Raw genomic sequence first — 15,134 nt, 5'->3', positions numbered from 1 at the left:
AGAGGCATCAGGTCTGAGAAATAATGCTCAGGTGCATGCCTAGGTAGCTTGCAAATCAGAGTAACCAAACCTCAGGCAGAGATGCCGTTCCTCTGAAGCCACTGATGTTAACTCTGTCAGTAAGATGTCACTCGGAGGCAGGCTGCGTTGCCTGTCAGGGTTCCACAAAGCCATGTGGTGATTAGAGACAGCCTGCAAAGCCGTCTGAGGTAGTAAGCCTGGGGCACCGATGACAAGACATCATGATGGCAGGGTCATCTTTTTGCTGACCCTCAGGAGAAGCTAGAGCTGCAAGCCCAGCACGGGGCTGGCTGAAAGGGTGTCTGCCACTCGGAACAGGTAGAGGGGACTTAGATGGCACCAGGATTTATACCAGATATCATTTAGGACCCAAACACACCCATTCTGGGTAACTTTTAATGAAGTACAGTTCAGTGTGTTATGTTTTTGCAGCTTTTGTGACAAGTGCCATATGGAGCTGGGTTTAGAACCCACTTGCGTGAATTTTAAGTGGCATCACTTTCTTTTCGTTACCATAACCTAGGGTTACATGAGCAACAAATTTAGCTTATGGGGAAGGGGGCAGAGGCAAACTTCCAGATTCAGGGTGGTTGCTGTTAACAGTGAGTTGGAGTAGAGGTGTGTAAGGTTATTTCTTTTTTTTTTTTTTTTTTTCCTCCTGAACACATACACCCAAGTTTCTCTGATTTTAATATTGGAGGCCTTGCAAAGCAGTGCTTATTTATCCATGCCTATTTATATTGCACGGATGTGTGCTCTGCAGTGCTTATTTTTTGCTGGCTTTTCTTTTTTTTTCCTTTCATTTTGTATTGTTCTTCCTTCACTGTGCAATCCTGCTAGCTGAGATTAAGGTGTTCAGAGCTCCTGATTTGCCTTTGACTCAGTGCCAATGCTGCTGTGGGCGCCTGTCCACTCAGCATCCACTGTATGCATTAGGTGAAAAAGAATGCAGCAGTTTGTGTCATGATTTTTCCACCCCTCAGGTGTGGTTTTCCCCCCTGTTATGCTGTGGCTGGGTATAATTGCACTTAGAGCAGCCTGAGGAAGCAGGTCTTCACAAATAAAACTTGTAAGAAGGAGACCTAAAACATCAAACACAGGTTATGCTGCTGTAAGACTGAAGTTGATTCTCACCTTCTTATTTCATGTAACTTGTGCTAGCGAGGCAGTATTGGGAAGGGCTGTGGTCCCAGATGGCAGACTCACATTTTGACTTGCCTCCTTTCTTTCCCTGGCCCTCTGCCCCGATCCTGCTTAGGACAGGAGGCTGTGACTACCGCCCACCTCAGGGACCTCCCTGTTCCTCTCCATGGCCCCACGGAGAAGTGGTGCTATGGGGCTCAGGATGGTGGCAGCTGGGGGTGGGGGTCACCCTGGGGTTTTCGGATGCTGGGGCAGCCTATATGCCGGGGGGGTGACTGGTCCTCCTTTTCCCCACCAGGTCCTGTGAGAGAGATGTGGCACCAAGGGTCTCCTCACAGGCTGATGGGCACTTTTCAAACACCGTGAGAGGTTTGGATGAGACCTGTGGCAGCTGGGAATATTATACGGCAAGTTGGGAACAACATGAATGCTTCAGTTCTCGGCTCCCTGGGAAATAGTTCCAGCTACCTGAATTTTTCGGAGAAGAACTCGCAGATCTTACAGTTTGAGGATGAAGATTGCCACGTGCCTTTGGCCATGGTCTTCACCTTGGCCTTGGCTTATGGGACTGTGATAATTCTGGGAGTCTCTGGGAATCTGGCCCTGATTGTCATTATTTTAAAACAAAAGGAAATGCGCAATGTTACTAACATCCTCATTGTCAACCTGTCCTTTTCTGATCTTCTAGTGACCATCATGTGTCTTCCCTTTACCTTTGTGTATACCTTAATGGACCACTGGATTTTTGGGGAGGCCATGTGCAAATTGAACCCCTTCGTGCAATGTGCCTCAATCACCGTCTCGGTCTTTTCTCTAGTCCTCATTGCCATTGAGCGCCACCAGCTGATCATCAACCCCCGAGGCTGGAGGCCGAACAACAGGCATGCCTACATGGGGATTGCTGCCATATGGATTTTAGCCACGGCTTCCTCCTTGCCTTTCCTGATCTACCATGTGCTAACAGACGAACCCTTCAGAAACATAACGTTTGATGAATATAAGGACAAATATGTGTGTTTGGACCTCTTCCCCTTGGACACTGCCCGGCTTTCTTACACCACAACTCTATTGGTGATTCAGTACTTTGGACCACTTTGTTTTATATTTATTTGCTACTTAAAGGTAAGAGAGACCCCCCCTCTGTGATATGTCCTTCTTTTTGTCTGATGTTTGTTTATCCTTACAAAGATTACAGCTGTAGGTTAAATTATCCCATATGTTTCTCTTTGTTGAATTTCCTGCAGATATACATACGATTAAAAAAAAGGAACAACATGATGGACAAGATGAGAGACAATAAATACAGATCCTCTGAAACCAAAAGGATCAACATTATGCTGATCTCAATAGTGGTTGCCTTTGCCGTTTGCTGGCTGCCTCTGACCATCTTCAATATTGTGTTTGATTGGAACCATGAAATTCTGCCCGTTGCTACCTGCAGCCACAACCTCTTGTTCCTCATCTGCCACCTCACCGCCATGATCTCCACCTGTGTGAACCCCATCTTCTATGGGTTTCTCAACAAGAACTTCCAGAGGGACCTGCAGTTTTTATTCCACTTCTGCCACTTCCGCTCCCGTGAGGAGGATTATGAGACCATAGCCATGTCCACCATGCACACAGATGTTTCAAAAACCTCTCTAAAGCAGGCAAGCCCAGTCGCATTTAAAAAAATAAATAGTGATGATGATGACAAAATATAGAAAAAAGTCATAATTCTACACCAAACCTCTGAAAGCGTGATCACAGGTGAAATATGTCCAAGGACAAGCACAACTATGTAACAAGTGCAAAATGGGTAATGCTTTTCTTCTTTTTCCAAGGAACTGGGATTGTTGTCGCTCTGAAATTATACGCTGTGCATTTTTGCCCCTTTTGCTGCTTTAATGTTCACAGCAGTTATATCTGAATCTTATTATATGATGTAGTTGAACCTGCTACTACCTGTGGTTTTCATCAGCTGTCTTTTGTTCTGTTTTCTTTGTACAGTTACGCATTTTAGCTCAAAGATATATTTATTGATTTTTATTTAAGGAAGTAGTTTTTGGGAGTGTCCATCTAAGATAATTAGAAATTATAAAATTACATGAGCCACAGGGAGACTGTCACTACAGAGGACACCCATCCCAGCTTGAAATTAGGACTTTTTGATCTGAAGAGTTGTTCTTTTATTTATTTATTTTTTTTTAATCTGGCTTTTGATCAATGCTAAAATCCTATAAAATCAGTAGAGGCATGCAGAAAATGATTCTGAGAAACCTGTAGAATATGGTAAATGGGGACATGCATTTGTTTCATTCACAGGGGCAATTTGGGCTGTAATCACTGAGGTTCAAAGACAGGATTAGGAGAGAAATTCTGTTCTCATTTACAAGAATAAAAACCTAGAGTAACTCTACAGAGCACAATGGGATAATTCTGATTTTCACCACAGCAAATGAAAGCACAAATGAGTCTTTAATCCCAAATGATTATGGCTGACTTTAATAATGTGGGCTTTTTAATTAAAAAAGTAAAAAATAAAAATAAAAAAAACAACACAACAAAAAAGCCAACTGCATTTTCATCTGCTGTCTCCAGAAGGCTGGGATGAAATTTCCTGTCAGTCCCAAGCTTATGAACCCTGAAAGTCTCCTTATGTCCTGTATATGTCAGAAATCTGAAGGGAGATGGGAATGTTTGCTTTCTGTACAAGGTGCAATTCCATCCTCGCAGGTGATATTAAAAATCCAGGATTAAATATATATATATATATGGCTCTAGCTACCTGAATCTTTTCATAATAATTAGTGCTGATCTATATAAATAATGTATAGCCTCATAATGTTCTGTGTTCAAATGCAACGTTATAAGCCTGGATTTTCTCCAAGATGATGGATGGCTTAATCAAAATCTGCAAAATTTAAAAGGAGGACATAGTATGGTTGCAATCGGTATGTTTAGCTTCTGAACTCAGTTTCCACAGTTGACTGAAGTGCAGAAATATTTGCCAGATGTACACAATAGAGCTCTGTGTGTTATTGCTTAAAATATATAACCTCTAATTACACAAAATATATGTGACTAGATCCCCAGCTGAGGGAAACCTGCATAACTTGACTGCTGTACATGAAACTATAACAATTTCAGTCAGCTGAGGTTCTGCATCATACAGTGCACTTTGCAATATAATCAATGCCTTTTTGAGTAATCAGCTTTTTAAAATACAATTTAGTCCCTATTTTTATTTAGCAAGGTCATTTTAAACCATTCTGGCAGAGAAGAGGGTCTTTAAAATGGATATAAATGTAAATGTAGCATAAATGGGACTCAGATCTGATATGTCTCTGAACAAAAAGATCCCAGGATGTGATGGTGAATTTAATATGTTCTAAATTTGACATGGATAAATGCCTAAGAAATGAAAATTATTTGGTTTGCCAGTATTTAAAAGTCAAAAACCGTGCCTTGTGCAGTCTTATAAATAGTGTAGAATATTGAAGTAGCAATGTGTTCTTGTGTATTATAATTCCATGTATTTCTTTACTGACAGATAATTTAATTAAAAAAGGAGGCTTCTGTAGTTGAAAACAGAGAGGGAATGTATAAAATGAATTATAAGACAGAACTTTCTTTCAGAGTTTTGCCCTTTTGTATTTTATGAGATTTCCCTTTTCTATGTGGTTTTCTGTGGAGTGTGTTGCTGATAATTTGACAAGAGGCTCCTGAAATTATTCCCCTGTCATTTTATAGTCATTTTCTTATGCAAAGGGGTGTGTATTTTCACAAAGAGATACAATTCAGAAAACCAGCTATGTGTTTCTATTAAGAACGTCACAGTAGGTTTTCCTTATTGGGGAAAAAAAAAAATCACCGTGCATTTTTTTTATTATTGTTATACCTATCGGGGTGGGGGGTGGGTATCGCTTTCTTCCAAACCGGTGGGAGAAGACAACAGAACAATTTGAGAAAGTTATCAGCTAGTTGGTTGGAAACGTTTGATTGGGCTGAAGAAGATGCTTGCACGGGGTAGGTGTTGGCATGACTTTAGAGTGCTGGTGTACAGAGACCTAGAAGTGGTGTGTCCTGAGATTTACAGGCCTGCAGTGGGATAGCAGCACAATTACCCCTGTGTCAACCTTCCTCCTGCTTGAGGTATGGTCTCAAATCATAGCGCTCGTCTGATACCATCTCATTTTATATCTCCTGAGAGTGTGTTTAGTTTTAATTTTTTTTAACTTTCCCGTGCCCGATAAACAAGCTGAGGCTGTGCCAGCATGTGCAAGTTCAAGCATGCCTTTGGCTGGTCCGTGCTCAGCTCAGAAGCCATTTTTCAGCTGCACTGCTGTCCTAGGATCAGGCCTCTTTTCCATGCTTCCTCACGGCCCTGCAAGAAGCACTCTGCCTTCCTGAGGCGCTGTGAAAGACGCAGTCCATGCATGGTCACCCGAATAGCACAGGCCGTGGGCACTGTGCAGACAGTCTCAGCAGGAAAAGGCATTTGCAGAATTTCAGAAGCAAAGTCATCACTATTCAGAAGAAGTTTTTATGAGGACAAAGATAAAAGTAGTCTCTCTGAGGTGCTGACCTGACATCTGCAGGGTGTAGATGACATCTACTGAGAGCAGTATTTTTGTCTTTGGTTGTATGACGACACCAGAGTCCTCAAAAGCCACTGGAGACTTTCTCCTACTGACACCTGGCTACAACACAAATCCTCTTTCTCACTTTCAGATCTCCAGCATGGCTTCTCATCCTCTATTAAATTTCGTTATAGGGTGAGCTGTTGGGCTTCACGTTTCTCAGTCATTACGGTTTGGTATTTTTTCCTTTCATGTGCTGTTTTGTCCAACTCTCCACACTTCAGCACATACTGAGTCCTGTCCCCAAAACCTGAAGATCTCTCTTTTTCTTTCAGACTGGTAGAAAAATTTTACTGACAGAAAAACTTAATGGTGAGGGATCTATAATGTATCTCACTATTTTTGTGCAATACATTTCATGGCAAATCTACAGCCTTAAATGACAAATGTAACTGTTTAATAAACATTAATATCTGCTTCATTTGCCTGTTATTTTATCATCTTACACTTCCCTTTTGTCTGCCACAGACATTTGAGTCTTCTGCATAATCATAACACACCAGCATTGTGTATGTCATTCCTAATAAACACTGCTGTATTCCCATACTCCCTTTTTTCCAATATATCTCTTGTGCATGTCATTGTCACTATGTACAGTAATCCACAGCTTTCATATGTTCATTTTTTTTTTAATTAAAAAAAAAAGCAATAGGAAGAGGTGAATAATTGACATTAATATCTGCTTTTGGTGGGCTAGGAAAAAGACGGATGTGAAAAATCAGTCCCTGTCCCTATTTTTTTTTTTCCTCCCACCTCTTTTAAAAATCAGTTCTAAACCAAGAAAAGGAATTAATGTGACTGGACCCTCAGGTCACTTGAGCTGATTCTGACTGCATTTCATGTCTGATGAAGGTGTGGAGGGCTAAGGGTTCATTTTTCCTGACTCTGCTGTCTTGCAATACTGTACCAGCTATTATTAATGTCTCTTTAAGGCAAAATTTGATACTGATTTATACTCAGACTGCAAATCAGCATACGTTTAAATCCAGCCCTGTTCATCTAATTCTGATTCTGACTTTAGGTGAATGTACTGAGATCAGTGAAACTGGAGAATTCGCTTAAAGGTAATCATTTGCCTAAGCACTCTACTGAATAACAGTGAACTGTTGGCATTCACATTCTTTTTTGGATTTCAGATTATTACAGAAATAAATTAGTGGCATATGGTTTTTCTTGGCAATTTTTCTCTCTCTCTTTTTTTTTTCCTTTTTTTTTTTTTTCTTTCTGTAGTCCAGTGCCTGTCAATACTTCAATTTAAGGCTTTGGTTCAACTCTTCCTAGATTCTTCATTAAGGGATTTAATCAATACATAGAGAAGGAAGACATTAAGGAAATTGTATTTTTTTTTTTTATTTTTAAAGCATAAATTACAGTAGTAAGAGTGAACTTAAATAATGCTTCTGTCTGCAACAGGTTTAACTGGTTCAGTTGCGGAGAAAGAGTGGAGAAATAATAACTATAACTAAACAATAAGATTTGCTGACAAACTTCAGCTGAAGGATGTATACGTATCCAGGCTCTACCATGTTGTCTTAATTCCTATGTTATTTAAAATGTGGTATTTGCCTCCCTGAGTTGTTACTACTGTTGATGTGAAAATAAATTATTGTCTTCTATTCATGTTTTGGAGAATATCAAATGTTTGAGGATTACACCTAAGAGAGTGAAAACATATGACCAGCTTTAGTCTCTTATACTTGAATTTGCCTGTGGCGCAAAATCACTCTTATACAGTATTTCTGCCCATGCTAAACCGTGCTAATGGTCTCATTGAAGATGATATTTTTAAGATTAAGGAGAGCATTCACAAAGACTAGCTTTAGCTGGAGGATGGTAGTTTTCCTAACCTCCTTCAGTGGCAACTCAAGAGCAGACACATCTGCTCTAACCGGTGCTATGCCGCTACCAAAATGTCTCTCTCTCTGTTACCCATACAAACAGCTGAGGGACAGACAGCTTCCAGGACCAACATGAGACTAGTGAATATTGCCTCCCTTCCTCCACGCTCCATGGTATTCCTCATGCCAGCTCATACCTCACACCCTTAGAAGGTGCTTTCTGAGGAAGTCCCAGGAATTTGTGCTCTGGTTTCATAAAGTGCCCAAGCATACGTAAAGTGCCAAGCAAATGGTGAAGGACATTGCTTCAAGCATAAACTAAGTTTAAAACATTTTTTTCCACTAAAATTATTTTAGCAAGTTTCTTGTAGGCAAATTTCTCATAATTTGTACTCCATATAATTCCATAATTTGCAAAGCCTGTGTAGGTTGGAATTATGTCCATATAGGATATCCTGCTCATTACAGCAAAGCTGACGGCACTGAGTTCTGTCTCATGGTTCCCAAAGATCTGGGTTGGTGATCTGGTTTCCCAACATAGATTAGGCTTTGTCACGAGAAACTTGCACCAGAGGCAGAGGTTTTTGAGAAAACTGCACTGAGGAGGCTCCCACAGTTAAATAACTTGCAAAAAAATTACACTAACTTTCAGATATACAAGGAAATAGTTTAGAAAAGAGTAAAAAATCAACAGGTCTAGATGAAGCCTTGATGCATTCTCTCAGATATATACAAAAAAGATTCAAAGGTAGACTCAAACATATATTTATATTCAGAGTTAATAGATGGATATGTAAATGTTTTTAAGGCAAAATAGTGGTCAAAAGATCATGTAAGATTACTAGGTTCTCCGCCTCTGTCTACAAAAACAAAGGGATATGGAGCTTTACAAATGACTCTGAAAATGTATTTTAAATTTCTTCATCTTAGATTAATCTAGATCTTTTTTTTTAGATGAAGGAAACAAAATGTTTTTGGCACAATCAAAAAAGAACAGCTTTTCATCGCACCCACCCACAGCACATGGGTCCATTTTCCTTCACTTCTGCACAAAATGGAGAACATTTGTTTATGGCAGGAGAAGTAACCTGATCAAAGCTCTCCTTGTCTTTCTTGGTTTATGTTCATACTGATATTGTGCTGCTGTTTTTCACTCTGCAATCTTTTTTTTTTTTTTTTTTTTCCCCACAAGCTATGTCATTTTTATTATGCTATTTATATTGTTTCTTAATAAAAGCCCTCTGTGAAAAGATGTTCTTGCAAGATCTTATTCTATGTGTGCTTGAGCATATGGGTGAAAGGCTATGCAGGATTTGCAGGAATGTGACTGGCAATGTGATGATGTTTCAGGGGGTGGAAAAGTAAAAAATGAATTTGTTGCATGCTGTTATTCACCCTTTTTTTTTAAGGGAGGGGAGGGGGCTGCAGTTTTAATTCACATAATTTAAATGTCAGCTGAGTCCATGTATCTAGTGTTCCCTGTTGGTGACCAGCCTCTAGAGACAGCTAGTTACTAGGAAACACCGGGTAACGTAACTTGTCTCCTTACTTATGGCCTTCACGATTGCCTGCAAGCTTCTCATTGTCTGTAATGTATTTGGATATATAAGCAAGAGTGTTCACTTCTTTTTCTTTAAGACTAGTAAATGCTGTACATTTAATAGATTTAATAGATTAGACTGGAATATCTTTTCTGATTTTTTTGCCCCATTATTATTATGACTGCAATGTTTGAGGCTCTTCGCTTGGGTCTTGATTTATTATGATTTTGGGCACAGGGGTGGTCATGTTGGCACAGTTACAATGTTCATGTGCTTATAATTAGGCAGGTGCTAAAATAAGAGCCTTAAAGCCTGCCTTGTAGCACTGCAAGGTTAATGGAAAGCCTCCTGTTGACTTCAGCAAGCAAGCTTCAGGTAAAGTCCTTGTTTCAAGTGACACTGAGGAGCAGAAAATGTCTGAACATCTATTTCCTAGAGAGGGCAGCAGGCCATAAAAAAGTGGACTAAGCAGAGACACGATGCCATGGGCTTCCATATAATTCCAAGGGATACACTAAAAAGTCACCTTTAGCTGGTACTTATGGTAAGGTTATCCCCTTAGATTCTGTGAGTTTTGCTGTGGTGCATTTGCTTTACATAGTTACAAGTTGAATGTCTCTGTTAAGCTGTCTGGCTTGCTAATTTGCAACAATTTCCTTCTCCGAAAATTGAAGAGGGCACTAGCAATTCTGAATGTAGTTTTGGTTCTCAGCAAGCATACATACTTAATAGATTGTCACTGCTACAATTGTTTTATTATTATTATTATTATTATTATTATTATTATTATTATTATTATTATTATTACAGCTGCTTTTTTCACTTTGGCAAAAAATATCACTACCACCTGTACAGCATAGCTGACACTTAAAATTCACTCCAGGTGGTAAAGCATCTTAGCCTGCAGCACGGGCTGAGGATGCAACTGGTCATGGTGTTCCCACGGCAAAAACATCATGAACAAAAGCACTGCAAAATGTTACTTACAGGAGGTTATCTTCAGACTTAGGTAAGGACACCTTTAAAACATCATAGAGAAACTTGAATTCAAGTACTAATGTTTTTGTAGTGGAAATAATGCATTCAAATAGCTCAGTGACTTCATGAAAATACAGAGCCCAAGCTTAGTCTCACACATATTAGTCCAGTGGTGCAGTACCACCTCTGACAGTGTTGAGAAGATTAAGATTATGGTGTAGATGAGATCAGTCTGTAAAGGTTGTCAGATATTTTTGGGTCCATAAATCTTATATTACCTAGGGTAAGGATAGGATCATGAATATTTAACCCTGTTTTTTATTAATAGAACAATATACATTGTGGGCCTGTACTCACTTACTTTCAATAGCTTGTGAATTCCCTGGCAATTTTGACTCAGATCTGACAAATTTGTCAAAGGTAACGAACTGTCTGAGTCTGAAATGGTATTGCATAAGGTGAGTACCTGTTCTTTTAAGAAATTTGTTCTTTTAAGCAGGACAAGCATATTATTTCTGTTATTGTGGGAAGCATTACATACTACACAGTAAAATACGTGTATATATAGTATCACTTAAAATAGAATTTTAAAAAGCTGACTTTAGGCAATTTGTAGATATTCTTTAAAAAGTCCTAAACCATTAGCATTTCTTATATTCAGGGCATATTTCTGTGGTTTGGAAGGAAGAAACCAAGTTGTGTTGGTTGCGCAGCTGGTGTCAGCAGCAGGATTTTGTCTCCTATGGCCATGGGACCCTGGCTGATCACCAATATCTGCTCAGGAGAGATGGGATTAAGTGGAGCAAAAGTCTCTCTGCTATCAGGATGGCTTACCTGGTAATTAGGGCTTTCAGTTAGGAATGATGTGGGATGGAGAGAATCACAAGAAAATGGTCTAGAGAGATGTGAATGAAGGGAAAGACAAAAACAACAAAACAGTTGCACCATTATGTAAAAAAGCTCTGGATCCTTTCTGGGAAATCAGCATGCGTAGGTGCCTCTCTGAAGTGCCCACACACTGATGTGTGCAGCTTGGGGAATAAATGTGGGTAAACAGAGGTCTGCATGCACTTGTTGCTGTCATGTAGATATGGTGAGTTGGTTTTTATGACCGGAGAGCTGCAGTGGAGGGATGTGGTCTCTTTAGGAAGAACAGGTTGGGAAGATGAGGTGGGAGAAAAAAAAAAAAAAAAATATATATATATATATATATATATATATATATTTTACATACATATATATCTTTTATATAAGATAGCAGCTGAAGTGCATGGAGCTCTGCCTGGGGATGGATGATGAGCCAAATGAGAGCGTATGGGTGAGGATTAAAGAGCAAACCAGAGTGTCAGCTATAGGCTACTTGATCAGGTCAACAGTACATGAGGCCTTCTACAGACAGCTAGGAGCAGCCTCATGTTCACAGGCCCTGATCCTTGTGGTGGACTTTAACCACCTCAATATCTGCTGGAGGGACAACACAACAGGGCATAAGCAATCCAGGAGGTTACTGCAGAGCATTCATGGTGAATTCCTGTCACAAGTGATAGAGGAGCCAAGCAGGAGAGGTTCTCTACTGGACCTCATACTTACAAACAAGAAAGAGCTTGTTGGGGATGGGGAGGTCAAAGACATCCTTGAAGAATCCTAAAAGTGGGGAAAAGGGCAAAAAGAAAGATCACAAGCCTAGACTTGAGGAGAGCAGACCTTTTCCTGCTCATTTATCTGCTTGAAAGAGTCCCAGATGATGAGGCCTTAGAGCAAAGAGTGAGCCAAGAATGCTAGTTAATATTCAAGGATCATGTCTTCCAGGCTCGAGAACAGTGCATCCCATGAAGTAGGAAGTCAAACAAAGATGCCAGGAGGCCTACAGTGGATATTGGCTACCTAGACTTCAGCAAGACTTGCAGCACTGCTGATGGAGAATGGGCTGCATAAGCAGACAGTGAGTTGGGTTGAAAATTGGCTGAACAGCTGGGCCCAGAAGGTCAGTGGTACAAAGAGATCAGTGGCACAAAGCCTAGTTGCAGGCCATAAACTAGTGGTTTACCATAGGGTTCAATACTGGATCCAACCCTGTTTAACACCTTCATTAATGATCTGCATGATGTGGCAGAGTACACCCTTAGGAAGTTTGCAGATGACACAAAATTGGGAGGAGTGGTTTATATGCCAGGAGGCTGTGCTGCCATCCAGAGGTCCCTGGACAGGATGTAGAAACGGGCTGACAGGAACCTCCTGAATTTCAGCAAAGGGAATTCAGAAGTCCTGCACTTGGGCAGGAACAACAATATGTACCAATACATACTGGGGCTAACTGTCTTGAAAGCAGTTTTGTGGAAAAGAACCTGTGGGTCCTGTTGGACTCCAAGTTGTACATGAGCAAGCAATGTGCCCTTGCTGCAAAGAAAGCTAATGGTATCCAGGGTTGCATAGGGCAAAGTATTGCCAGCTGGTGAATGAAGGTGTTCCTTCCACTCTGTTCAGTACTGGTGAAACCACAAATGGAATAGTGCCCATGCTCCCCACAATGTGGAAAGTGTAGCAAAGGGTCACTGAGGGGATTGGAACACCTTTCCTGTGACGAGATGCTGAGAGAATTGGGACTGTTCAGCCGGAAGAAGAGGAGGCTTGGGGGGATCTCATCAAAGTGTACAAATACCTGAAAGGAACATGCGAAAAGGTTGGAGCCAGGCTGTTCCCAGTGGTGCTCAGTGTCAGGATAAGAAGCAAAGGGCACAACCTGAAACACAGGAGATTTTGTCAACATAAGAAATTCTTTTTTCTGTGATGGTGAGTGAGCACAGGTTGACCAGAGTTTCCATCCTTGGAGATATTCAAAAGCCACAGGGCAATCTGCTCTAGGTGGCTTGACTGAGCAGGAGGTTTGGACCAGATGGGCCTCTTTTCCAACCTCAGCCATTCTGTGTCTGTGAACTTACAGCAATTTCAGAAATTTCTTCACAGAATAGAGCTGCTTCTCTCTTTAAGTAAAGCTCTCTGAGAAGCTGTTTTTTATCTCCAAGCTATGAATTACTGTGTGTTTCTAAATTGTATCTATTGGCAATTGTATTTATTGTGCTGTAGTTAGTGTTAGCTTTCCATTTAGTTTACTCTGGTTATACAACACCTGAGAAAATGTTCTCAAATGTCAATTCTTTAAGGATATTGAAAAATACAATCTGATTTCGCTAATCTCTTAAAAGACACTACACACTGGAAAAAGAATTTTTACTTACTTTGTAGACGTTTCAATGCTAACACATGATGTGATGTATTGCTTTTAGTAATCCATTAAGTAAGATCCAAGTAACCCTTTTGTATTGAAGTATTGCCGCTTACTTCACCCTGATGTACAAATTTGCTATAATAAACTTCTGGATGGACCTGTTAATACTTTATTTGATTTATATACTCACCATTACAGACGCACTGACTGTCAGAGTAACTTGGTGTAGCTGTACTCTAACAAGCTTGGGGAAGATTGGGAGCTATGCTGATAAAAGCATTTCTATCAATTTCTAAACAAGGAAAAGAATAGAAAACTCACTCTTGTCTGCTATATTGGACAGCAAGCAGCTGGCCAGCATTATGTGGGCAGTGAGTACAATTGCATGTCTGACCCAGGCAGGGCAACGCGGGAAGGAGTATAATAAGGAGAAGTTCAATAAGAGCAAGTGCCGGGTCCTGCACCTGGGACGGGGAAACCCTGGCTGCACGTACAGACTGGGCGATGAGACGCTGGAGAGCAGCCTAGAAGAGAGGGATCTGGGGGTCGTGGTAGACAGCAAGTTGAATATGAGCCGGCAGTGTGCCCTGGCAGCCAGGAGGGCCAACCGTGTCCTGGGGTGCATCAAGCACGGCATCGCTAGTAGGTCGAGGGAGGTGATTGTCCCGCTCTACTCTGCGCTGGTGCGGCCTCACCTCGAGTACTGTGTGCAGTTCTGGGCACCACAGTATAAAAAGGACATGAAACTGTTGGAGAGTGTCCAGAGGAGGGCTACGAAGATGGTGAAAGGCCTGGAGGGGAAGACGTATGAGGAACGGCTGAGGGCACTGGGCCTGTTCAGCCTGGAGAAGAGGAGGCTCAGGGGAGACCTCATTGCAGTCTACAACTTCCTCGTATAAGGGGGTGTCGAGAGGCAGGAGACCTTTTCTCCATTAACACCAGTGACAGGACCCGCGGGAACGGGGTTAAGCTGAGGCAGGGGAAGTTTAGGCTTGACATCAGGAGGGGGTTCTTCACAGAGAGAGTGGTTGCACACTGGAACAGGCTCCCCAGGGAAGTGGTCACTGCACCGAGCCTGACTGAATTTAAGAAGAGATTGGACTGTGCGCTTAGTCACATGGTCTGAACTTTTGGGTAGACCTGTGTGGTGTCAAGAGTTGGACTTGATGATCCTTAAGGGTCCCTTCCAACTCAGGATATTCTATGATTCTATGATTCTATGATTCTATAATGGTGGAATTTACATGGAAGTGCAGTGGTATTGCAGAAATGGTTTGCATGGGTATACAAGGGGAGAGCTGAGGCAGATCTGGTGCACTGAGGAGCAGTTATAGGGCACAGAGACATGGAATCCAAATTTTAATTCTGTTATTTACAGTAACCTATGGTAGGAAATCTAGGATAGTCATCAGTTTCTAGGCCAAGCTGTAGTACGTCACAGGTTTTGTTTTGGCCATTTAAAAATAAAAAATAAAGCTTGCGATTATTTGCATAGTAAAATCCAGTTTAGCATGGTTCCCATGTTAGAAAGGAACTTGTTGGGGAAGGTGCTGACAGTACAAATTATTCTTTTGCAACTCTAAAGCCAGCTGAATTTGAAAGAGTTCTGATTGCTCTAATGTACTTTGCTTACATGGTATAACGTATTTTTTGAAAAAAGCTACAGACAAATCAGTGTTTCTGATGAATATATATACAATACTACTAGCTGCATAATAAAAAAACAAATGTTATTAAAAACTAGTGTTAGCCCTGTCGCACTGGG

The 15,134-nt window shown here is 41.0% G+C and overlaps 1 protein-coding gene across 10 annotated transcripts in view; it reads left to right on the top strand.

Annotated features, from left to right (window-relative positions):
- The window catches only part of NPY1R (neuropeptide Y receptor Y1), a 51,684-nt gene extending 43,187 nt beyond the window's left edge, over positions 1-8,497 (top strand). For all 10 annotated transcript variants that reach the window (XM_068681150.1, XM_068681148.1, XM_068681145.1 and 7 more), the window contains 2 exons: positions 1,463-2,286; positions 2,409-8,497. In XM_068681150.1, coding sequence (XP_068537251.1) covers positions 1,540-2,286; positions 2,409-2,867 — 1,206 coding nt within the window. In that variant the 5' untranslated portion in view covers positions 1,463-1,539 and the 3' untranslated portion in view covers positions 2,868-8,497. The remainder of the gene's footprint in view (positions 1-1,462; positions 2,287-2,408) is intronic.
- The last annotated feature ends 6,637 nt before the right edge of the window (positions 8,498-15,134 follow it).

This window comes from Anas acuta, chromosome 4 (assembly GCF_963932015.1).
Source record: "Anas acuta chromosome 4, bAnaAcu1.1, whole genome shotgun sequence".
Lineage (NCBI taxonomy): Eukaryota > Metazoa > Chordata > Aves > Anseriformes > Anatidae > Anas > Anas acuta.
The sequence above is the reverse complement of the archived record's forward strand: the minus strand, read 5'-3'. Positions and strand labels throughout refer to the sequence as shown.